Source organism: Lachancea thermotolerans (assembly GCF_000142805.1).
Source record: "Lachancea thermotolerans CBS 6340 chromosome F complete sequence".
Classification (NCBI taxonomy): domain Eukaryota; kingdom Fungi; phylum Ascomycota; class Saccharomycetes; order Saccharomycetales; family Saccharomycetaceae; genus Lachancea; species Lachancea thermotolerans.
The window spans coordinates 373,981-397,807 of NC_013082.1; the positions used below are offsets into that span (position 1 = coordinate 373,981).

At 50.9% G+C, this 23,827-nt stretch overlaps 13 protein-coding genes across 13 annotated transcripts; 5 read left to right on the plus strand and 8 right to left on the minus strand.

The window, feature by feature from the left end:
- Positions 1 to 142: 142 nt before the first annotated feature.
- Positions 143 to 1,387, plus strand: MNN11 (alpha-1,6-mannosyltransferase; the record flags this gene model as incomplete). The annotated part of the gene is made up of 1 exon (XM_002554345.1): positions 143 to 1,387. The coding sequence occupies one exon, from the start codon at positions 143 to 145 to the stop codon at positions 1,385 to 1,387; it is 1,245 nt and encodes a 414-aa protein (XP_002554391.1).
- Positions 1,388 to 4,420: 3,033 nt separating this feature from the next.
- Positions 4,421 to 5,374, minus strand: ATP12 (ATP synthase complex assembly protein ATP12; the record flags this gene model as incomplete). Its single annotated transcript, XM_002554346.1, has 1 exon — positions 4,421 to 5,374. The coding sequence occupies one exon, from the start codon at positions 5,372 to 5,374 to the stop codon at positions 4,421 to 4,423; it is 954 nt and encodes a 317-aa protein (XP_002554392.1).
- An 86-nt stretch (positions 5,375 to 5,460) lies between these two features.
- Positions 5,461 to 5,871, plus strand: PFD1 (prefolding complex chaperone subunit; the record flags this gene model as incomplete). The annotated part of the gene is made up of 1 exon (XM_002554347.1): positions 5,461 to 5,871. One exon carries the CDS (start codon positions 5,461 to 5,463, stop codon positions 5,869 to 5,871), a length of 411 nt encoding a protein of 136 aa, XP_002554393.1.
- Positions 5,872 to 5,972: 101 nt separating this feature from the next.
- ATG27 (Atg27p) lies at positions 5,973 to 6,839 on the minus strand (the record flags this gene model as incomplete). Its single annotated transcript, XM_002554348.1, has 1 exon — positions 5,973 to 6,839. One exon carries the CDS (start codon positions 6,837 to 6,839, stop codon positions 5,973 to 5,975), a length of 867 nt encoding a protein of 288 aa, XP_002554394.1.
- A 1,202-nt stretch (positions 6,840 to 8,041) lies between these two features.
- On the plus strand, positions 8,042 to 8,686 carry KLTH0F04312g (60S ribosomal protein uL22; the record flags this gene model as incomplete). Its single annotated transcript, XM_002554349.1, has 2 exons — positions 8,042 to 8,350; positions 8,441 to 8,686. The coding sequence occupies 2 exons, from the start codon at positions 8,042 to 8,044 to the stop codon at positions 8,684 to 8,686; spliced, it is 555 nt and encodes a 184-aa protein (XP_002554395.1).
- A 106-nt stretch (positions 8,687 to 8,792) lies between these two features.
- COY1 (CCAAT displacement transcription factor COY1) lies at positions 8,793 to 10,697 on the minus strand (the record flags this gene model as incomplete). Its single annotated transcript, XM_002554350.1, has 1 exon — positions 8,793 to 10,697. The coding sequence occupies one exon, from the start codon at positions 10,695 to 10,697 to the stop codon at positions 8,793 to 8,795; it is 1,905 nt and encodes a 634-aa protein (XP_002554396.1).
- A 285-nt stretch (positions 10,698 to 10,982) lies between these two features.
- SWI3 (Swi3p) lies at positions 10,983 to 13,538 on the minus strand (the record flags this gene model as incomplete). Its single annotated transcript, XM_002554351.1, has 1 exon — positions 10,983 to 13,538. The coding sequence occupies one exon, from the start codon at positions 13,536 to 13,538 to the stop codon at positions 10,983 to 10,985; it is 2,556 nt and encodes an 851-aa protein (XP_002554397.1).
- Positions 13,539 to 14,910: 1,372 nt separating this feature from the next.
- Positions 14,911 to 15,837, plus strand: KRE9 (Kre9p; the record flags this gene model as incomplete). The annotated part of the gene is made up of 1 exon (XM_002554352.1): positions 14,911 to 15,837. The coding sequence occupies one exon, from the start codon at positions 14,911 to 14,913 to the stop codon at positions 15,835 to 15,837; it is 927 nt and encodes a 308-aa protein (XP_002554398.1).
- A 52-nt stretch (positions 15,838 to 15,889) lies between these two features.
- On the minus strand, positions 15,890 to 16,240 carry RFA3 (Rfa3p; the record flags this gene model as incomplete). The annotated part of the gene is made up of 1 exon (XM_002554353.1): positions 15,890 to 16,240. The coding sequence occupies one exon, from the start codon at positions 16,238 to 16,240 to the stop codon at positions 15,890 to 15,892; it is 351 nt and encodes a 116-aa protein (XP_002554399.1).
- Positions 16,241 to 16,609: 369 nt separating this feature from the next.
- CPS1 (Gly-Xaa carboxypeptidase) lies at positions 16,610 to 18,328 on the plus strand (the record flags this gene model as incomplete). Its single annotated transcript, XM_002554354.1, has 1 exon — positions 16,610 to 18,328. The coding sequence occupies one exon, from the start codon at positions 16,610 to 16,612 to the stop codon at positions 18,326 to 18,328; it is 1,719 nt and encodes a 572-aa protein (XP_002554400.1).
- A 1,405-nt stretch (positions 18,329 to 19,733) lies between these two features.
- Positions 19,734 to 21,143, minus strand: STE3 (Ste3p; the record flags this gene model as incomplete). The annotated part of the gene is made up of 1 exon (XM_002554355.1): positions 19,734 to 21,143. One exon carries the CDS (start codon positions 21,141 to 21,143, stop codon positions 19,734 to 19,736), a length of 1,410 nt encoding a protein of 469 aa, XP_002554401.1.
- A 460-nt stretch (positions 21,144 to 21,603) lies between these two features.
- TOH1 (Toh1p) lies at positions 21,604 to 22,788 on the minus strand (the record flags this gene model as incomplete). The annotated part of the gene is made up of 1 exon (XM_002554356.1): positions 21,604 to 22,788. One exon carries the CDS (start codon positions 22,786 to 22,788, stop codon positions 21,604 to 21,606), a length of 1,185 nt encoding a protein of 394 aa, XP_002554402.1.
- Positions 22,789 to 23,053: 265 nt separating this feature from the next.
- Positions 23,054 to 23,641, minus strand: ASG7 (Asg7p; the record flags this gene model as incomplete). The annotated part of the gene is made up of 1 exon (XM_002554357.1): positions 23,054 to 23,641. The coding sequence occupies one exon, from the start codon at positions 23,639 to 23,641 to the stop codon at positions 23,054 to 23,056; it is 588 nt and encodes a 195-aa protein (XP_002554403.1).
- Positions 23,642 to 23,827: the final 186 nt, after the last annotated feature.

Consider the following 23,827-nt stretch of genomic DNA (forward strand, 5'->3'; position numbering starts at 1 on the left):
AGCATGTGTTAAAAGTTTTGCACGATGATGGAGGGAAGCGAGTAGATCATAAACATAAAGCATTGTTAGACGGCAAGTTTAGCGATCAGCCAGTGAAATCCTAGCATTGCTGTTGATTGCGTGTGCCTTGTGGCTTCTCAGAATGGCTTTGAAACCCAAGCTGAAGCCCATGTCTACTTCCAACTCGCTGCAAAAGCGAAGCATGCAGTTTAAGAATGTTTTTGTGGATTCCAAGAAACGGCGGAAGCAGGCATTCACGCTGTCAGTGTTCGTTGGTATCGCACTAGTCCTATACTTAGTGAGTGGCCTGTTCGGCCGCGGAAGGCCTACCGTCAACAAGTACCCACCTGTCCATGGCCACTACATAAACGAAATCGCCACGACAAAGCCTCTGATCTTTCCGGCTGTGGAAAACGCAGCGCAGCTCAAGGAAATGAACATGAGAAGCCTGCACATTTTGCGGATTGACATGGACGGCAATAAGAAATACGTTTTGAAGGAGACCGATCAGCCAATCACGGAGAAAGAACGCAAGCAGATGACCGACCCACACGAGATTATCAAAAGGGACTACCTGGACCACGGCAAGCTTGTTTTCCGTAAAGGAACAGACAGCCCGGAAGTGGTGATTGTCACTCTGGTCGACTTCGATAACTACGACCCACAGACCCTAATCAAGGTGGTGCAGAACAGGGTCAACTACGCTCAGAGGCACCGCTACGGCGTGTACGTCAGATGGGCGCAGGAGTTTATACCACTGCTAGAAAAGCAGAACCTAAAGGAGTCCTACGAGTACCTGAAGCCCATGATCATGAGGGCTGCCTTTCATGCATTCCCTAGAGCCAAGTACTTTTGGTTCTTGGACCAAGACGCCCTCATCATGCGTATGGACCTGTCCTTGCAGAACCACCTCCTCGACCCCAAGATCCTGCAGCTCGCCATTTTGAAGAACGTGCCCGTTGTCAAGGACTCAAACATCAAGACCTACAACCACTTCTTGCCGGGGAACGCCGAAATCATATTCCCACAGACCAACGGGGGGTACTTGGACTCCTCCTCGTTCATAGCGGCCTCCGGCATGTACAGCAAGGCTATGTTTGACTACCTGAGCGATCCGCTGGTTCGCGATTTCCCATGGCAGAACTTTGCTCACTGTGTGTCACACGCGCTGCAGTGGCACCCAAGCATCCTCGCGAAAACAGCGCTGATTGTGCCCAAAACCATTGCTAGCGTATACGATCCAGCGAAAAAGGCTGACGAGAAGCCTGGCGTCGACGCTTTCCACTACACCGCCGGTGACCTTGTTGCTTCTTTCTACGGCTGCAAAGACAGAGGTTCATGCATCAAAGACATCGATACTTTCTACGACAAGGTACAAACATCATAGTGGTCGAGCAGTCCCTGCCCTATCGCCAGTTCTCTGTTTTTTTTTTTCATTTCTCGAGCTGAGCTAACTTTGCTAAGCGTGTAAAACTACTCTTATATTTAATAGATACTTCACGGTTCAGTTTATCGTTCCTTTTCGGGCAATAGAGCTTTACAACTGTTAATGTCCCAAGGCCGCGTCAACGGCTAGTAACGCGTTACCATCACCCCTCCCCCACCATTGTATCTCCTTCGAGTAATCTGTTGGCTCAACAACTCATTAATCCACGAATCTATCTTTTCGCGACGCGAAAACTGATACCCAAAATTCGCGAACAAACCAATTTCATTTCCCGACAGGGTTGTAGTCGAATTCACGAAATCTCACTTGCCGTAGGTTGTGGCATCAAGTTTAATGCAACAGAAGGCCGGGGTTTTTCACATCTCAACTTCTTAGTGAACCAGCACACAATACGTGGACAAGTGAGCGGGAGTTACTAATGAGCTCTGCTACATCGTCGCAATTGAGTAGCTCGGAACGAGCTTTCCAAGACTCCTTGTCGAGGTTACTGGGCTTGTTGGAAACGCGCTCCGGTAAAAGCCAGTCCGTATGCGACCCTTTGAGCGGGTTGGTGCAGCAAACGCAAGTCCTGGCACCGGCCACGAGAGTGCTTCTCAAGAAGCATGAGCAGCTTGCTTGCTTGCTGCAGAATGCGCAGTGCGACGACAAGCAGCTGAACGGATGGCTGAACGATACCGAGCTGCTCGGGTGCTACAGCACATTGCTCAGCGGGTCTTTGAAACTAGTGTTCGGTGCCAGTACCTCGGGGTACCAGTTCTCGCCAAACTCAGAGTTCGCGGCGCTGGTTGTGGCTGTCTACAATAGGCTGAGCCAACTGTCGCTTCCCGGAACGCAGCAAACTTCGCAGTTGATGTCGATTCTGCACTCGTTTGAGTGCCATTTCAAAGCTCAATGGAACGCTACCAATTGTAACACATTCAAATTCGACCGGGTGCAAGACCTGTTCTCGAGCAGCCACGATATTATTTCGTCGCCTTTACTGGACGTTGCCAAAACTGTCAAGCGGGACTACTTCGAGCTGACAGCTCACGGGCTCGGCTTCAAAAACTTGCTAGTTGAGCTTTTCCAGTTGTAAAGTGGCGAGCTGGCGGTCTTCAAGGTCGAGTGCGGCCAATTGCCGCTCACAATTGAGACCACTAAAGAACTGCTGCAAACCTTTAGTTCCGGGCATGAGTCCAACTACAAAAGACTCGGGAGAAGTCTCCTGTTCCCCACGCTCCGGAAGGGCGATCTTTGTATCATCTCTGAAGGGCCAACAAGCGTTGAATTGAGCGCCAAAGTTGGAGATGAGCCAACTCTGTCTCTTTCCGCAATGGACGCGGTTCCTTGGGAGAAGCATTGGAAAACCTACTTCCGCAGACTGTTCTCTAACCCTCAATTCACACCCGATGAATCAGCTCCCATTTCAATGCATATGACAAAGTCAGCACATCCCTTCCAAAACTTCAAGCTCAAGCATGACAAACTTGCCTCCTTGAGGCCAAAGGAAAGTCCAGGCCTAGCGGTCAAGCTCTATTACAATGAGCAAGCGATAGATTCCAGCAGACAAGAGGTCACCGAACGCCAAAACAAAACCTTGCTTCACAAATCACGCCCATTAAACCTCAGCGCTTCTAAATTGCCAAGTCTGGACAGTTTTGCAGAATTAGAGAAACTAGACTTTGAATCTCTGCTTAAAATCGACGAGAGCATTAGCATGAACAGCACTCCATCATTTCAGCCCAATCCAAAATTTGATGAGTGTGAGTTCAAGAGAGTTGACTCCTCGTCATCTGTTGCCAAGGCCGAAGTCGCGTTGGGCGAGTACACTGAAGACGCTGAAAGCGTCGTGTCGTCTCACGAGGGAGAAGAAAAGAACAATGAGACCTTCGACTTGAGCTCCGAATTCCACAGGCCACAACTGTCCAAGCGGAAGTCGTCGTCGCTCTTGAGCCTCTTCAGCTCGAACAGATCGAAGACCTCGTTGAAAAACCACAAGAACCTGGTGCTAGACTTGCCCTCTGGCGATTCCACCACAAGTTTGTTCACCTTGCCTACGCCAACCTCGCCAAATTCTACGCAGTTGCCGTCGCCTCAGCGTGATGAATTTTGCATTTTGCCTGAGAGAATCGACCCCAATGAAGGATTCTGTATCTGCGAACATGGCGCTCAAGTTTCGTATTGGTACGTGAACAGCTGGAAGGCCGTCTCAAAGAAGCAACTCACGCTAAAACTTCAGGAAAGCTCCAGTGGTGAAGTACTGTGCTTGCTCTACAACCAGGACGACAGCCAAAAATACAGGCTGTGCTCATACGTATCTCCTGAGTGGAAAGTCACTAGATCCGCGGCACAAGATATTCAGCTCAGAATACCTCAGCAAGACATAATTGCTAGCGTGCTTCCTTCTGGTGCTTCCGTTATCAGCTTAAGATGCCCTCAAGTTGACAAGGTTTTGAACACATTGCACCATTGCATAAGGCAGAATCTGCCATCAAAAATAAAAGCATCCAGCACTTACGGGACTCTATCAAGCACGTCCTCTACTTTCAGCACATTGGACAAGTCAGTACCTCGCTCAGACACGACTTCGACGGGTCTCTCGTCCATTGCACAGAACAGTGGTGCTTTAGAAAAAGAGCAAATCGCGCCACTACTACTACTATCTAACATAAAGGTTAGACTGCATGAGAAGAGTAAAGAACACGGGTGGGTTCTAAAGAGCAAGGGGCTCTTGGACGTCCATTCCCAGGAATTTCGCGGTCAGGTGTCAGCAATCAAGTTTGATCTGATACGTGACCAACTTTCCAGAATTGAGTTTACAAGTAAGCTCGATAATATTAAAAGGATAGGTAGGACCGGCGTATCCTTGGTTCACGAGCAGGACAACTTTTTGATTGAGTTCAAGAACCAAATTGTAGCAAACGAAGTTTTCAAATTAATTACATGTCTAATATAGAGAATAGTATCATCAGTTAGTAAATCACGATTTATTCCTTATTCCTTGAAGGCCACGATGGAGGCAGCATTTATGTTTCTCCTCACATCGCGCTTGTCCACATCGTGAGTATCCTCGACCTCTCCCCAGCGCTCAACTTGGTATATAGTCTCCAAAGTCGCAAACTGGGCAATCTTTTCCATGGTGACTTTCATGTCACTAGATGGGTTTTGTGACTTGTTGTGCAGCAATAGAAGGCCACAGAGAAAAGATTTAGTGGTGAGTACAGCCTTTTCGAAAACAGCAAAGTCCCACATTGATAGAGAATTCAGGTAAGCGAGAGCTGCCTCTTTAGTGTTTTTATCTTGAAGGTTGCCTTTGAGCCCATGAACGTCTGCGTCCAGGATTTGTAGTTTCACTGGATCCTGAGCGAAACGCGATAGAAATTTCTCCACTTGACTGATCACAGGAAGATAAAGTTCATCTTGTGCAGCTCTCAAAGCTCCTTCATATTCTGCGCGTGGTGAAAGACACATGAGAGTATCTGTATCGAGGTAACGCAATAAGGATTCTGAGATTACTGAGCGATCGCCGCCAATTTTGGCAACTAGTTCTGGATCTGAGCCTGGCTTCGCGGTGTACTCCAAGTCTATGCATCGAGATACAATGGAGGTGATGGGCAGTGAGTGTGGCTTGATTGCGAGGCTGGACATGCTGGACCATTCATTTTGCAAAAGTAAAGCAAGAAGCTTGCGGTCCTTGGAGACACTTAGCGCGTTACCCAAGGGGGTTCTGAGAGGCTTGTTATCCAACATCACAGTAAGATGAGTGTCGCATTCTTTGACCGAAACATCATTCCAGAATTTTTGTAAGGTTTTAGACGCTCTGTTGGTCTCGGTCTGTAGGTTGTTTTCAACAGAGGAATCGATTCCAAGGGATGTGGCTCTAGCGTATGCCCTTACGGAACAAAGGTGCGCAGACCTGAGCGACCGGAATGTGGCGTGTCTCAACATCCTGGAAGTTTAGCTGGCTTCTTAGTTCTAAATCCTGAAAGGTGATTTTAGCACTCATCAAGGACATCTAAATTTCAATATGATATATGAATGTCAATTATGACATTCAACATTGGTTAGACAACACGATCAAGAGAAGCTCAGCCCCTCGAGCACCCAGGATGTCCCAAAACATTGTACAAGAGATGGCAGCTGCCTTGCGCTCCAGCAAAGCGCAATTGGAAGTTGTGAACATGCAATTAGCCCAGCTGGACAGGCAAAAGAAGCTTGCACAACTCACCACTAAAGAACTAGAATCATACCCCGTTAAGAAAGTATGGAGGTCATGCGGGAAGGCATTTGTTCTACAGGATAGAACAAAGTATACCGCAGATCTAGAGAGTGATGAGAAGTTGGTGGAAGAACAGGCGAAGGCGCTCAAAATCAAACAGAACTACCTTCAAACCACGGTTGAAAACACGGTAGAGAGCATGAGGAGAGTGATTCAGCAAACGTAATGATAATGCTATGTAGTACAAAATTCAGAAGTTTTCATTATATCGAAAAGAATTTGAGTGAGGCAGAGACGTAGATAGGGGAATGAGCAGGCGGAGTGCTACTACACAGCGCTGTAGCCTCCTCTTTGAGACGAAGACCCACGGCCGATAACCCTGCTCACTACCTCTTTAGCGAACTGAGGCAGCGATGCAGCCAGGCCTGTCGAGCGTTCGACGAATTCCTCGCGGAACTCCCGGAAATTACCACCGCGAGTGCTCATGTAGGAGGTCGCGAGCAGGTAGATGAGCGCGAATAGCAACGCATATGTAACGAGCCACACAAACCACGATCCGAGGCTCGAGCCGCGCTTGTGTGGCTTGCGGTCGCCTCCGTCACCATCCTTTCTGTTGCCATCGTCGTCGTTGCCATTGTCGCCACCGTCATGGCCATTGTCGTCGCCATTTCCGCCATCCTTCTCGCCCTTCAGGCACCCCGCAGAGCCCTTTATGGCGATCAGAACGCGCTGGTCCTGCCAGGTGACGGAACTGACGCTGCTGGCGTCGTTTGGCGAGGTACACACAAACGTGAGCTCCGCGTCGATAGAGTTTGGCCCCCACTTGGCGTTTTTGAGGTCTACCACCAACTCGTTTTTATCGTTGACGCTGGCGCTCTGGGATACAGACTCGGTGAAGTCGATCAGTTGAGTGAGCAGTTTATTGTTACGATCGTCGGGCAGCGTCACCACGGTTTTGCCACATAGCAAGTCATTTTTCTGACAGTTTTCGGGTGCAGGACTGGTGTTCTCCTGGCATATATTGATCCACCACTGCTCCTCCGTAGTGCTAGGGGGCGTTTCCCTGGAGCTCGTATGTGTTATGTCGTTCTTATCGACGTTGTACTTCTTCAAAATGTCGTGTTGGGAGCACTTGAAGCCAAGCGCGAGTTGCGCAAATAGTGCTGCAGCGAATGCCTGGCGCGAGAGTTTCATGTTAGACGCGTGCGTGCTGGCTGCTGGCGGTGCGGACCTGATTAGATTCTAAGGGCAGTTATGATAGAATATACACTGGAAACTTCGGCAACTTCACGGTCCTTCGTTTGGGATGATATAAAGCACTGCCGCAGTTGGCGCGCTGGGGTAGGCTCCAAGACCTGCGCCAGCTCTTGAGGCGTCGTTTAGAGCCTCTGATAGGGTGTTGTCCTCGTTCGTTAGCGCCCTGTGTGGTGGGGAAGGACAGCCCGAGTGATATTATGTCGACCTGTAATAGCCGAGATTCACATAGCACAAAGCCAGTTTGATACGCGCACACTAGAGACTGAACTAGATCGTCAACACGGCCCACGCTAGTCTCTTCCGTCGTTATCCACCAACTGCTGAAGGATGTTCGTATGTGTCATGGTACACGAATGTGACACCAGTCACGTGCTTGAAGGTTCTCGAGCGTCCCCCAGCCGAGCGACATTCGCCCAGGGACCTAGTGAGCAGGCGCCACCCCGATACGTCCGTTTTCGTTGCACGCCCGGTGTTACGGGCCCAGCGCTGCTACAAACACGATTTTCTCTCCCAGACACGTTTTTCGTGCTAAAACACGCTCCGCTTACCATGTCACAACTCCACGTGAATCTGCCCCCATCTGCAATCCTATATGCACGCTACTGGAGCGCCTTTGGCGTGCGTAACAGGCGCACTGGTGTGCATATCCGTATATGGTGATGTTTTATGTTTACTAACGCGGTATGTTGAGACTGTTTACGCCCATACATATTGTTTCGATCGCTGAAAAACTTTTGAGAATGAAAAAATATATCTTTAACATTTGCGTGGGTCGGTGGCAAATTTCGGGTGCAGTGCTCCAGATGAGCCGCAGGAGGAGCCACGCGGGGAATGAACCGCGAACGCAGTACGCTCCAGCAGGCTCCAGGCTGGACTGGGAGGGCATCGCCCCCCGGGAGTTGGACTGGTTCCTGCCTAGCTTCCCACTAGCTCCTACTGGCTCTGTCGGGACTCCCTCTGGGACTCCCTCTGGGACTCCCTCTGGGACTCGCGCTGGAACCAGCCTAGCGCTCCGCCTAGTGCCGCGCCCGGGTTGGTGTTCGAATTTGTCAAAAGTTGTAGAAACCTGAGCAATAGGATAACACACGGTTTTGGTGATTTCCTGGCATTTGATACAGAACCCAGATCAACTAGAAGAAATGGCTAGATACGGTGCTACCTCTACTAACCCAGCTAAGTCTGCTGCTGCCCGTGGTTCCTACTTGCGTGTTTCTTTCAAGAACACCAGGGAGACCGCCCAGGCCATTAACGGCTGGGGTTTGGAAAGAGCCCAGAAGTACTTGGACCAGGTCTTGGACCACCAGAGAGCCATTCCATTCAGAAGATTCAACTCTTCCATCGGTAGAACCGGTCAGGGTAAGGAGTTCGGCGTGACCAAGGCCAGATGGCCAGCTAAGTCCGTCAAGTTCGTCCAGGACTTGTTGCAGAACGCCGCTGCCAACGCTGAGGTATGTGAAATTTGAAAACTCCAGGAGCGTACGCGCGTATGCGCGCACTCATGCACACGATTATTGAATACTAACGTTTTCCATTAACAGGCTAAGGGTTTGGACTCCACCAAGTTGTTCGTCTCTCACATCCAGGTTAACAAGGCTCCAAAGCAGAGAAGAAGAACCTTCAGAGCTCACGGTAGAATCAACAAGTACGAGTCTAGTCCTTCCCACATCGAGTTGGTCTTGACCGAGAAGGAGGAAGCCGTTGAGAAGGCCGAGGAGAAGAAGGTTGTCAGATTGTCCTCCAGACAGAGAGGTAGATTGGCTGCTCAAAAGCGTATCACCGCTTAAACAAGATTACCGTGAAATTTTGAACTCCCATATCTTCTGTATAATCTAACGCGACTTTTTAAAGTATTACATTGCTCCCTCGGTTATTTATTACTTGCTACATGCGCTACATTCCGGCGCCGGCCGTTCGTACACCCACGGTTCCCCCACTCATAGAGCCCGAGAAGCTCGCGACGTAGAAAATCATCACCATCACCAGGCCGTGTAGCCCTAGGCAGTAACACATAAACAACATCCGGCTCGTCTTGTTAGCCAGCACAATCCCGGCGAAGCTCAGGAGCACTTTCTCCATGGGGGAAATGCTCTTTTTCTGGTATCTGCTCAATTCCTTTTGTTTGAAGTCTGCAAGCGGATGCAACGACTCGTCGTAGGATTTTGAATAACGTGAGTCGTCTTCAATTTGCAGGTTGCTCCCCGATCCATATGAGGACAAAAACCTGATGCGCTCGTACAGCTTCGCGTTGTCGTTCTTCAAGCTCTCGACCTCAGTCCTGAGGTTTCCTTGGTTTAGTGACGTCTGTCTCAGCTTCTTCTCCAACTCGGTAGTTTTCTGGCGAAGCCTGTCTCTCTGTTGAGTGACAATGGGCAAGATCCTAGCATTTCCGCTAGAAATGGGCATTTCTTCATCCTCTGGGATACCTACGATAGAGCTGGTAGGAGATAACTTGCCCCCTGGCCTTGCAGATGTTCCTACACGGTTCATCTGTCGCGTCGCGCCTGACATCATACTCGCCGTGTCTGTGATCATGCTCACGCTGTCAACCTTTTCGAGGTCGAGTTCCAACCGGGCGTTGAGTTTCTCCAGACCACTTATTTTATCATTTAGGCTTTTAACCTCATGCTGTAAGCCTGCGCGCTCCTTTTCCATGCCGCTGAACTTAGCCCGCAATTCAGCAAGGTTTGACTGCAATTTTTTGTTGGCATTCAGTAGCGTTGAATCAACACCAGCGTTCTCGTCATCAGATGCGCCAAATTCGATCTTCTTCAATGCCGTCAGCTCCTTTTTAATAGAATCATAGTCGGCATAAACCTCAAGCTTACGCGTCTTTTTGTAGAGGTCGTCTTGCAAGGCGGCTAGTTGTTGTTCTAATTTTTCAATACGGCCTTCTCTGTCAGTAACATTGGATTTTAACAGGTTGCGTTCACGCTCTAAAGAAGCACTGAGCAAAGCATTTTCGGATTCCAGCTCGTTGATTTTTAGGCTCTTCGCCTTTGCCTCTGAGTCTTGCTCTTCCTGACTTGTGGCTTTTGCTAGAGAGCCGCTGAGCTCTTCGTTTCTTCTTTCTAAATCCATAATCCTAACTTGGCTGGATTGGACTTCTTGTAGCAACAAGTCGTGCTCAGCAGAGTATCGGCCGTGAATGTCATGGTCCTCATCCCCGTCGGCAGATTGAGATAACTTGCCTTCCAGAACTTTGTTTGTATCTCTGGCAATCTCTAGTTGCTTGACTAGGTCTTTTTCGCGCTCTGACCAATTCCTCTCCTTCTCCTGCCACTTCGAGTTCAGCTCTTGCTCTTTGGCAGAAAGCCTTTTAGAAAGTGTTTTAGCAGAGTTCTGCTCGAGATCCAGTAGTCGAGCCCGAATCTTATCATAGTCGGCATGTTTGGATACCTTGTGCTCCAATTCGATAATCGTGTTCTTGAGCCCAGCAATTTCCTCCTCGCTGTGGGACTGCTGGCTGGAAGCTTCAAGAAGGGGCTGTGGATCCGGAGTTTCAGATAGCTTGGCATAGAGATTTAGGAGTACTTCTTCTGAGAATTTTGACCGAGAAGTGAGACTGTCAACTTCCTGCTGGTATTGCTTAATAACTTTATTCACTTGGGCAAGCTTTTGTTCTTCATTGAGCCTTTTGAATTGCTTGGTCTCGCTAGCTAGGGTTTTCCGAGAATTTAAGGACTTTGTTTCAAGCTCTTTCATCGTCAACACGCTCTCATCCAGTTGACGTTGGAGCTCAGGCAAATTGGCCTTCGACCATAGCTCAACGGCGTGCTTAAACACTGAGTCGCTCATGGCCCCACTTATGGCTTGGAAGCGTATAAGTTTAGGCTTAGCATATGTTGTTTTTTTCTTGATGTATTGCAGAATAACAAAAATAACTATTAATGATACAGAACTAGTTTATAAACACCCCAGATGCCAGTTGATACATGTACTTGGTAGTTACAGGAGGCTCCTGGGATCTAATATTGGTGAGCTTGGAGAGAGCCTGCGTTTTCGGCGTTTGAAGTGAATGAAAAATGCGAGAAATATTAGTTCGGAAATCGTGACATCAGAAGCCGTATGGTTAGTGCCGTTCTACCCAGACCAATACCTATAAGATTGAGGAGCATCTACTGATACAGGCTTGACGAATGGCTCGTTCAGATCGCTTGTAGAACTGAAGGCTTGTTCTTGAGAAGAACCATTTACAGCAGATTTCGAGGACGATTGGCTCTTCCCTATACTAATTCTAGCAGGATGGGCCTGCATTTCTTTGATTGCGTTAAGGTGAGCTTGAAGCTTTTCTTTGTCATCATGATCATCGAGACATTGTTGGATTTTGGCAGTTAACGTCTGGGAATGTTTGGCTAATGAAAGGCGCTGGATGAACACGTCCTCCTGCTGCTTCTGTAGCGCTTTCTTCTCCATTTCCAGGGATTTTTCCATAGTTCCCAGTAATTTTAGTTTCAAGTTTATCTTTTTCATTTGCGTTTGAACCATGTCGTGGGCCAGTGCAGTCATCTGCCTTTCCTCATTTGTGGCAAAAACATGGGATCTCAAACCAATGGAAGCCAGCGCGATCTCGCTGCCTTCTTTAACGTAGTTGTCGCCTTCTGCGCTCAAAGTTTCTCTTTCCTGCTTCACAGAATCTATAGCTCGGCTAGTCATCTTTTTCACCGTTTTGGGGTCAACAAGACCCGCAAGAAATGCTATTGTAGACATCACAGGATTGTCTGCCTTGGAAAAGGGCAGGTGAGGGGCGTACTTGAGAGGGCCCAGCTCCTCGCCAGATTGTGACTGCAGGTAAGCGTCTTCGATCGGCAGTTGGAGGAACCTCAAGATGCATTGTTCTGGGGTTTTGTTCCCAACATACTGTGCTACGCGTAGCCAGTCAGTCTGGAATTTTTGGATTCCTTCCAGCAGTTTTTTAACACTTTCTTCATCCCAGTCTCTGTCTACCATTTCAAGCACGTTGGGGCGCTGAAGCTTAGGCTTGACTGGGGTTTCATCCCCATCCTCTAAAGATCTCTTCTTATCACTGGAATCTCCAGGTGATGGAGAAACAGCCGCGAGTGCGCTTTTAGTGGAAGAAGCAGGAGGGTCGATCTGATGCATGAGTTTTTTCAGTCGTGATAGATCCGGAATCTGAATAGCAGGCTTGTAGCTTTCGAAGGGGAACAAACCGCGCGGGGCATCGTGCTTAGTCGCGTATTCGCCAGTGAAGGGTGGTTCCACTTGTTTGGGTTTGGCCTTGGCATCAACTTGGTAATTAATTAATCCCCACTTGGTGAGGAACTTATGGAGTCTAAGGATGGCGCCAGCGTCACCGCATAAATTCCGTCTTGCGGCGGTTGCCGTGAAATACTCGTTAGGGTTCAGGCGGTAAGAGTTGACCATGAAGTTACGGTACTTGACGTAAACTTGCGGTGTTTTCGAAGGAATGCGGTTTGTGAAGAACTCCGGCAAAGACTGTTTCTCAATGGAGTGGATTTTCTGCAGATGGAACCAGCGCGCATATGAGGGGATGACTATTTCATGGGATTGGGGGACGACTAGGCGCGATGGAGCTTCAGGACCCATTTCTTGTAGTTGAGCTGCTGTGCCATTGTTCTGAGGCAGAGGGGAGCTCTCCGCGTGGAGTTGTTGCTCGTGCTGCAGGGATGTCTCCTCTTTGATTGCGTTCTCCTGTTTAACTGGCTGCTCTGTTTGGACAGGTTGTGCTGCTTGGGCAAGCTGTTCTGCTTGGATAGGTTGCTTTGCTGGGACAGGTTGTTCTGCTTGTACAGGCTGTTGCATTTGCACAGGATGATCCATTTCAACAGGTTGGTCCATTTCAACAGGTTGGTCCATTTCAACAGGCTGCTTCATTTTAACAGGCTGCTCCAATTGCACAGGCTGCTCCGATTGTACACGCTGCTCCACTTGTACACGCTGCTCCGCTTGCAAAGGCTCCGCTTGCACAGGATTCTCCGCTGGAAAAGACTGCTCTGTTTGCGGAACCTGGTCCTGTGTCTGGTGCGTTGTTTGTAGCGCAATGTCTGGCGCGCCAGACAGTCCAAATTTTTCTGCTCCGTTACCCAACTTAAGCTCTTCGCCGTGCCCGAGTTGTTCTATGCTTTCATTGCCTCGGACGCTGGCTGACGCCTCATTGCTTTCGGCCTGTGCACTGCTCGCTGGTAGCGCGGCGGTTTCTTGTTGCACGTCGGAGCCCTGCTGCTTTTCGATATCCTGCTGCTCGGGAAGACCAAGCTGCTCGCTGACGTCGGGCACTAAGCTTGGCTCCTGCTGTTTGCCAGCCTCCGCGTGGTCCGAGGCCTCGACGGGCCCGCCCATGTCCGATTGCTCCACTGGCGCCGCCGACTCTTCTAGTTCCTGGTGGGGCTCGTGCGCGGCAGTCTCGCGCGACTCTGCCTCGAGGCCACGCGACTGCGACAACACATCTGCGGCTGTGGGCGACATCAAGACTGCCTCTGGATTTTCCTCGGCGCCCTTGTCTGCAGTTCCCGTGATATCGTCGCCCTGCGGACCTTGTTGGGTCGCGTCCTCGTCCGCGTCACCAAAGAGCGCCGCATCGTGCGCGTCGCCCGATTCGGTCGCGCTCTCGTGCTGCAGACTGTGCGCGTAAGGTGAGTTTGTCTGTTCCACGCTCATTGATCGCTAGGACGCGCTGTAGCACCTGATTCGAAGCGGATTTTGGATGAATTGGTGGTTGGAATGGGTTTGTTGTGTGAGATTGATACTGAAAAAGTGGGCCATCTCACCAAACGTGTTCGTATAACGTGATATATACATCCAACGCCGGAGTGTTGAGCAGTGCGCGAGCCAAACCGGGGCCCAGCCCTGCCTCACTGACGTACCAGGCTTGCACTGTGAGCCGGGCGTTTCCCCCGCATGCGCGCGCCTCGAGCCGTCCTACGCTGAGGGCCTCTCGATGCTTTCCACTGCGTACTTTTCTCGTTTACTTTGTCTACTGCGGAGCTCTACAGCCCATATATAGTCCGAACGGCTGGCGCTGGAAGAAAGCCGCAGTAGCGCGGCTCGCCGCGCGGCTCGTCGCGGGGGTGTAAAAGCTGTGTGTATCCGTTCGTGATTAATGACACCAACATAGTCAGCTACCCGTCAGCCTTCTCTACAGAGGGCCCGCGAGTCGCGGTAACGTTGCTGTCAGTTCTGTGAAACGCGCGGCGCGTCTACACAGCCGTTGCTGTTCTCGATCTTGGCCTAAACTCCGGGATCAGCAAGCGACTCGCGGCCATGCACGAGAATGCGGCAGGTGGCGTGCAATCTACACGATTCGTGATTCTCGCCCGTTGTGTCTGCGGTACGGCGCGTTTCTCGAAGCCGTCGCCATGTCCGCTTCCTGCTTCTCGTCGCAACAGCGTGGTATTGACGTATATTACGCTATACTGACCATCGTAATTTTTCATATTGACATGGCGATGAAAAGTGGAAAGAGAAAGAGGGAAGCGTGGGCGCAGCGGGGCACTACGGGGAATTCCGGGGAACTGAAGGCCTGGGTGCGGGAAACGCGCTGTGTGTGGCTCACTGTGGATGGCTCTTCGGTGAATGCGTGTACTTGGCGCTGCGTGTCTGTCACGTGACTGGCCTGTGAGCAAAGGTGCTTAGCTCCCGGCGGGCCTGTAGTATGGGGCATCCGCTTGTTGGCGCTGCTATATACCGGCCGACTAGGACAGCTGGCGGTACTCACGGCCCGTAGATTCTAGCCTGAACCGATCGGTATATTGGATCGTGCTGAGCGATCAATGCGAGAGCTGCTCACGCGTCCGGAAACAAGTTTAAGGGCAACGTAAGCCTGCTGTGGCTCCCGAGCCTTCAACTGCAACTCTCTTCGCGATCTCCCATGGATGCGCGGCGCACGCGCCCCAGCTTTCCCGCGTTTTCCGTATGCCTCGTATAATGTGATATAGATCGTGGATGGCAGGACCACATCGAGGCTGAATGTCAAATTTAGATTCAAGCATTCTCCTCATGTCAACAAGCTTTGAAGGGCAATCAAGACAACATGTACAGCTCCGTGAGGACACGTTTGGCTTTGTTGTGGACGCTCGTCGTCTCTTTGACGCTAGTGGCTGCGGATGTCGCTATTGTGTCGCCTGGGCAGGGCGACAAGTTCACTGCTAGCGGCAGCTCGGTTTCCATCACCGTGCAGTGGAATGAGGATGACGTTACGCCTCTCCTGAAGAACGTCCTGAACTACAATATCTTGTTGTGCTACGGTACCAATGATAAGTTCACATGTCCCGAGACAACAACGAATACAGTTAAGCCTTCTGACTTGGCAAGTGGCACTGAAGGCTCCTACTCATATGCCGCGAAGTTCGACGCGTCGGCAGTGGGCAACGGCCAGTACTTCATCCAGGTTTTTGCTCAGTTTTCAAAAGACGCTAAGCAATACACCATCCATTACACCCCACGTTTCACATTGAGTTCCATGAGCGGCACCCTCACTCCATCCGTGACCACCACTTCGCAGCCTGCTACCCAAGTCATGTACGCTACGGGTACAACGACCACTACTGACGACGGCTTCGACGTCTCCAGTCTCTCCACGGTTCCATACACCCAGCAGACCTATCGCACGCGGTTCGCTCCTATGCAAATGCAGCCCGGGTCCACCATCACCGCGACTACCTGGACCAGGAGATTCCCCACTAGCGCTGTTACATACTACTCCACGCTCCGTAACTGGAAGTCGCTAGAGCAGCTCAGTACCATCACTCCCGGCTGGTCCTACACCATCTCAAGTGACTTCAACTACGCGACGCCCATGCCCTTCCCCTCGCAGAACGGGGGCTGGTACAACCCCAAGTCGAGGCAGAGCCTCAGCACGCGTATCCGCAACCTGAAGTATGCCACACAGGGCGTCACTACCTCGGCTTCCGCGGACTCCTCAGGCTCCGGCTCTGCGTCCACGCTCACCTCTTCTTAATCGCATATTCCCGTACGTAGCCCGTATACATCACAAGACATACCGTTACATTTTACATGATCTCCGTGAACTTGCTGCTCAGCTGCTGCAGGGCGACCACGCCTGCCACGCTGATGCTCTCCCCGGGAGGGAAGACGCACTTGACGGAGTCCAGCACCAGGAACCCGGCGTCGCCAAAGTCGTTGGCCCTGCACACCAGCTCGTACCACGCCTGCAGCTCGTAGTTCACGTTGCTCGACGTCTGCACGTTCGTCAGGCTGATCATTTCGCCGCCTGTAGTCGGGCTCGCCACTATGATCTGTGTGGGCTGCGGCTGCGCCGTCACCTGGCCGATAATACGGAAAACGGGGCTAGAAAGTTGTCCAATTTGCTGTGGATCAACGCGTGGAGTTGAAGTAGCCATTTAGAATCGAGTTTAACGTGTATTGGTAATTCCAACTGCTGGGGGACCGCCCGCGAGATGATGGCCTTAGCAGAATATTTGATGGAATTATCTACGCGTCGCGTTTGCACACATTGTACGGTCACTGTGTACGTCTTTGTCGTTTGAGACGGTTTATGTCACATCACACGCTCGGTCAAGCTTTCCTTATCGGGTAATTCTCTACTATATCCTTTTAGGGCATATCCTTTCCTAATTGGGGAAGGATTATCGTCAAGGGTCGGGGGTAACATCTAGTCGCCTAAGATGAGATAAAAGCCATCGAGCCATGCACAAGTCCGGGATGTCTATCTCTTCCATTCTGGCCAGCAAATCCTTTGAAAACAAATAATGCAAGGTGGCTATGATAAACTGCCGGGCTCAAGCACCGGCCGGTTCGGCCAGGGACTCAAGAAGAGTGCAATGCTCGCCGCGGGCACTCTAGCGTTCGCGGCCATAGCGTGGCGAACGACTGGCGACGGGTCACTCGGGATGTTTCAAGCGCAGGAGACTCCGAAGTGCGGGAGGATTGAGCCATTGAGGCCTCGCTTCAATAAGTCAATCGAGATGATCTTCGAGGATGCCAAATTCCGGGAGGAATCGCTGGCAAAGCTGAGCGGCGCCGTACGCATCCCTACAGAAATCCAGGATGTGAACCCGCAGCCCGCGGACGACCTGGACTACTACAAGGAGTTCTTCCGGTTCCACGAGTATTTGAAGCAGACTTTCCCGCTCGTGCATAAGCACCTAAAGCTGGAAAAGGTAAATCACGTGAACCTTCTGTACACGTGGGAGGGCTCTGATGCGTCGTTGGAGCCCATGATGCTCACAGCGCACCAGGACGTCGTCCCAGTGAACCCGGACACCGTTGACCAGTGGACGTTTCCACCATTTTCCGGCCACTATGATAATACCACGGATTATGTGTGGGGCAGAGGTACGGGCGACTGCAAAAACCTGCTGATCGGAGAGCTCGAGGCCATCGAGCTGCTGCTGAAGGACGGCTTCAAGCCGCGGAGATCCGTCATCGTGGCACTCGGCTTTGATGAGGAGTCTTCCGGGATCTTAGGCGCGAACACGCTGGGTGACTTTTTGTACGAGCGTTACGGTGACAACGGGATTTACTCGGTGGTCGACGAAGGCGGCGGTGTCATTCAACTAGGGAAGAAAGTGTTTGTTGCGGCACCCATCACAGCTGAGAAAGGTTACGTCGATATCGAGGTGACTGTGAACGGTGTCGGCGGGCACTCGTCTGTGCCCCCCGACCACACCACAATCGGGGTCGCCGCGAACATGATTTCACTGCTCGAAGCCAACCCCTTCGAGCCAACTTTCACCCCGAAGAACCCCATTTACGGTTTGTTAACCTGCGCCGCCGAGCACGGCGACAACTTGCCAAGCTCCGTAAGAAAGGCAATCCTGCAGGCTCCTCACGATGAAAAGCAGAAGGAGAAGATGGTCAGCTTCTTCAGCACCGACAAGCGCCTCCGCGACTTGATGAGAACCTCCCAAGCTGTCGATATCATCAGAGGCGGCATTAAGGCCAATGCGCTTCCCGAGGTCACGACCTTTTTGGTGAACCACCGTATCGACGTTAACTCCTCCGTGAGCCAGACGGTCGAAAGAGATCTCGCTCTCATCAAGACCGTCGCCGAGAAGTTCAATTACGGTTTATTCCTCGCGGGCGAGGAGATCATTCCTCCCACAAAATTTGGATTCATCGACGTTGAACCCCAGAAAAGCCTGGAGCCCGCGCCAATCTCTCCGACCGTGGGGTCCCCTACGTGGGATTTGTTCGCCGGCACAATCCAGGACGTTTTCCAAAACGGACATTTCAAGTACGACCCCGACACCGAGTTCTACGTCTCGACCGGGCTTGTCTCCGGTAACACAGACACCAAGTATTACTGGCGCCTCACCAAGAACATCTATAGGTTCCTCGGGCTGGTGATGGAAGCCGATATCATGCGCACCATTCACTCGGTGAATGAGCATATTCGAATGTCCGGCCACCTGTCCACAGTCGCTTTTGTTTACGAGTACATTGTGAACGTGAATGAGCAGGCATAGGCATGCAGAGCGGTTCGCATCTGGCCGTGGTGTAGGAAGTATACATGCGTAATTAGCGAAGATACATCAAAACAAACTTTAGAAATATTGGTTTGGCACCGTCGGGGACTCGCACAGGCTGCTCCTCGGCTCACTTTGATTCACCCGTAGTTGATATCGTTCATCAGTGCTTCTTCAACTTCATGTTTATGTCTTCAGCTCAGATTTTCCAAAATTGAATTTGTACAGCCGTCAACAAACACGAACATCGTCACGGAACAATTGCAGCTAAGACTGCACAAATGGCTTCTCACCTGTAGTTTAACGCATTGCATCGTGCAACTGACGCAGGGTGTCACATAGCACCGCGCCATGTGGCGTCTTCTCTTTCGGAAAAACAAGGAATTACATTTTTCTCTCCAGTAGAGCCTGCTGCATTAGTTTACCCATTAGTGGGACCCGGGGATTACGAGGGTGCTGCAGAAACTTTCCTCTACAGAACTAGCTTACTGTGTGTACTTGCATCACCCAACGGTTCTTCAATTTGAAATTCGTTGCCATTCGAGCCTCAATGCTGCCCAACGCCTTTGCACATAGACGCATGAACAAGCGATCGGCGCCTCCATTCCCAAGCTTGCTGCACGAGCACGCTCAAATATGCGCATGAATAAATTCAAGCATCTCTAGAACAGTTTGACGCAGTATCCCACAATGAAAAATCTTGGCTCAACTTGCGTTGACAGTCCGTGCAGATATTTTGATCCCGTCATGTGCATAATTGAAGTCCGGAGATGCTTGCAGCTGCATGCTTACGAGTGATTTGCTTCTGCGGTGTGCTGAGTTCTACCCGGGGCCGTTCTGAATCTAACTCGCCGATCCCTACAAATACTCAGCATGCGGCCTGCTGTTCATGCAATGCGCAATTCTCGCGCAGTAGCATGCCCTATTGCAACTTCGGGTGTTGGCCCAAGCAACTGAACGGTTAGTTCCGCTCGTTGCTAAGACCAACAAAGTTAAATGCTTACCCGTGATTGCGTATAGGCCTTGATCTCTAGTGGGGCGCCGCTGCTCTAGGCGAAGCCGTAGCCTCGGGAGGTATGAACGAAAGCCCGAGGAAGCAGGTTCCCAAGTCAAGTCCGAAGCCTCCCCAGCCTTGAAGAGGTACATACAGCCGTAAGTATGCAAACGGTGCTTTGTACCCACATCTATTGGCGCTCGGCGATTATGCCTCTGGGGACAAGCCCGCATCCCCCGCCGACGTTGGGTACTCGATGCAGCAGTGCAGGTTCTCCTTTGCCTCGATCAATCGGAGCGACGGCCACACTAACATGGGTGGCCTGGTAATTATGCATAAGTCAAATAACAAACCCTACACACAGAAAATGCCCTAAAACAACCTTCGGCGCAGAGAGCTGCGCCTAACTAACTATCCTGCGGAGCTGGAAAATACCGGGTGAGGACTCTCGGGGCTCACACCTTCTTCGCTGTTCCCCGTGCCGAGTTCTCCACTTGTGTTGCCGAATTCAGATGCTGAACGGTACGATACGTGACTCACAAGTCCGCTTTTGGTACGCTGTACGCTTAAGGGGACCTCCTCCTCGAAACTGATAGGGTTGGCAGGGTGGTCGTGGTAGGACAGGCTCTCCAGGTCACCCCCGGTGCCATTTCTTCTGCGCTTTTCCCGACGGCTTTTTTCGTTGGGCAACAGATAGTCAATGATGAAATGAGATGGTGAAGAGGGCGCAGAATCCGACATCTCGATGGAGCTTCCATCCGAGTACCCGACCCCCGGCTTGAGAGTGCTGCTGCCGTCTGACGCACTTCCCATGCCGTCTGCACCCTTGAAAGCATCATGCTCTGCAAAAAAGTAGGAAACAACCTTGGTTGTATTTTCGCTGCGTCTGCGTCTGCAGCACTGCTTGCACTTGTCCAGCAAAGGGCCCAGCCCAAGCACCCTGGCAGCGCTTCCGTACATTCCTACTGCGTCTGTCCCCAGGCCGAAGATCACAAATACCAAGTACGACATCAAAATGTACAGCCACACGCTGTACAGCGGCTTCGCTACATCAATGCGCATAATGGTGCTCCACAAAGAACTGTCATGCACCATCTGGTAATTATAGGCTCCTGTGAGGTTCTGCAGTTCGCTAGCAAACGCATATAGCGAGAACGGGAACATCACAAGAATGATCAGGACGCAGAAGAGAAGCAGCCGAGAAAACCTGGCGATATTGAGTCCGCTGCTGGTGCAGTGTAGAATATCCTTAACATCCTTCCGTTTGCGGTAGAAAACGTACAGCAGCAGGATTGCGTAGACGAATCCCACGAACGACCAAATGAACATCCACAAGGTGTAGGTTACCACCGTCAGCCAGCTTGGGGAAAGCATGCTTTGGCAACCGTTGTACCGAAAAATCCCGTACCTGAACACCTGCACCAGGTATGTCAGCCCCATCACCAGGATAGGCGTGACGAGGCTAATGCCGAGGTCAGTGCAGATCTTTCGCCGAGAGTCCGGCTCTGGCAGCACTGCGTCCGCGCGCAGGATCGCATGTAAGTTGTACGCAATGTTGGCCACCGTGCAAGATATGCCCACGTTCGCTCCAATTTGCAGCTTTGTAGTCAGATCGCACCAGCCGTAGCCGGCCCATTTTCCGGCGAAGTCCGAGCCGCCCCAGATCGAGGCGTCCACTATTAATTTAATGTCCATCAATATCAGCCACACGATCATAATGATCGCCGGAGTATTCCTGGTTTTGGAATGCCATGCTAGAGGCGGAAATAACAAAGCAAGGGCGACCGAGCCCAAGCCGATTATAACACTACTGTAGCTCATGCTTTGAATTATAGTGTGAACACGAGCTGGAAGCACTGCTAGATAAGGCCTGCAAACTATTATCGAGCGTAGTATAGACGCTCTATTTATGCACGCCCTGGCTGGGAACACCTCCTCTAGATTTCCCCATCTTTGAGGTTCCCATAGTGCTACTGATCAGTAGAGATGATGGCCATGAAACGAACTTGAGGTTGTACTTCTCCTGTGTCTGAGCTCTCCGATTTGATTGCCTTCCTATTTAGTCTTTAAATGGGAAAACTTAACCCTTCTTGATAATATATTATAGGGGACACATCATGACAAAGTGATGTATCAGAAATAAGAGGCCCTGGACCATTCAGTTAAATAAGCTTAGACTGTAGATGAGTTTATAAAGCAGGATTTATGTAGTATAGCACACCTGAAACATCCGCCAATTCCTGCATATGATGAATTTTCTCCCGTATAGTTGGAACCGTCTTCAAATCAGAAGCGTATGTGCCACGGATGTGATGAAGGTGAAGAAGTAGAACCACAAGTTTCCAGCACGCTTCTCGAACAGAGAGAAAGCGTTGGATTTTGAGGTAGTCGATGGCAAGGTAGCTGAGATAGAGGCGAGTTGGGTGCTGTAGCTCTCATCACTACTGAAGTTTTCAACAAGGCCGTTGAGAGTTTCAGGAGTGATAGTTTCGTTGAAGGTGGTGCTGTTCGAGACAAACACCACTGTGTTTCCCTGGCTGTCAAACACTACACCGCCCTTCATTGTGGAGGAAGTATCTCTCGAGATGTAGCCGCTGGCCTGGATCCCGGTCCCGAGGTCCTCGATACCTTGGAAGGTGTGGAAAGTGGAGTAGAGGTGGTTTCTCTCAGTGCCGTTCATGACCTCGAAGATGTCAAACTCACCACAACCGCTTGCCCAGCACGAGCAGTTAGCGTCGGTTGGATACTGCGAGGTTCTTGGGATGTGCTCGTTCAGCAGCCAGATCGCTGGCATGTCATAGTAACTGAAGGAAGAGCTGTTAGACTGAGTTTCTGTTGGCATTTCGAACTCGAACAGAAACATCTTGGTCACGCCGCTGAACCCGTGGTACGCAGTGATGCCGCTGCGGTACACGCCGCAGGACTTGCCGGTGCCAGACTTTGGGCACGTAATGTTGGAAAAGATAGAAAACTCGTCGTCGGAGCTCAGAAGAGTGTTCTCGGCCAGCACGCTGGCAGAGCTAGAGGCGCCAGTGCCATTGGAGGTTGCGAAAGTCAGCGCCTTGCCGAGCACAGGCGAGTCTGTACCGGCGTTGGTCAAGAAAGTCACGTTATCAGCAGTTTGCGACGAGGCATCATAGTATGCGACCCGGTTCCAGTCGGCAGACGTCCTGTTGTCGCCGATGCTGAACTCGGAAGAGTTGTAGAACGCAAACTTGTGCAGAGTCAGAGGTCCGCGGAAATGAACCGAGACGCCGGCAGAAATGGGGGCGTTGCTACCAGTAAACCACTCCGCGTCATCCACAGTGCACGAGCAACTGTCTTTGTCAGGGTTTTTGATCGACTTAACTGGCGTGAACGAGCCGTTGAAACCAACGTTCGTAAACTCAACCTTCTGAAACGCTTGTGCTGCCGCAGCAAGCTGGCAGAATCCTGCGGTTGCCAAAACTATCCCTTGAAACAGCATTTTGACTTGTAAATCTAGGCGTGGTCAGACAGTGCGAGCCAGAAGTTCAATATAGTCAACAAAGTCGGAGAAGAGTTGTTGCCAAGATGAAGACAGGGACTCAAATAGTTTTAACTGCTTTTGAAGTAATTTCGCGTAACGACAACTTCAGTAAATCTTCTAAGAATAGGCACGCCAAGCCTCGACATTTTCTTGAGTGCTCACATGACATATAGGTGTCTCGAGGTTACCAAAGGCCAAGAGAGGACCTGAAGTGGGGGCTGAGTCAAGGGTTCTGACTCTTGCGAAGCGCCACTATCACGAAAGTGAGCAATAAGATGTAGCCTGTCAGCGAGAAGGCAGTTCTCCAAAGCCAGCTTTGAAAGTAGTAGCGATTTTCGGCATGCGACGCTAGCACATCCCCCGAGACAACAGTTAGAAACTCAAGGCGGGAATCAAGCAAAAGCTTTCCCAGGGGGTCTGTTGCGGCTAAGTTTGTTACGGGGGCTTGGCCCGGCTTTGTCTCTTCAGAGCCTGCGTTTTCAGCGGCTCTTTGGTGACGGATTTTCTCAGGCGCAATGGGCACTCGCTTCTGGTACATTTCAAGCTCGAACAGCGTGGGGAAGTCTTCTGGGGCCAGCTGCGGGAACTTGACAGCGTGCTCAACAATTTCTTGCATGTACACGAACAGGGCGATGTTCAGAATCCAGCATGTGGGTAGGATAAAGCCCCCAAAGAATAGTCTGGGCAGGAGAAAGCGATATTCGACGCAGATCCTGCAGCTGTCACACTCGCAGACGTAGCTTTTGGTCTGCCGTTCGAACGGGGGTAACGCATACTCAACAACAGTGAGCGGGCTAGCAAGACGCGCCATGAAACAGAGTATTCTGGCGTGCTGAGGCTGAACCCCCGAGACGCGTTGCTCGCTTCCATGCCTGATTAGACCTGTATATAAATCATCTGGGCGCTTCTTGCGAGCCCAAATGCTTCGCGCCGACGACAGGGTGCCCTAATTTCCCTTTTGGATATAGACAATGCGCTTAGATGTCACTGGATTTCG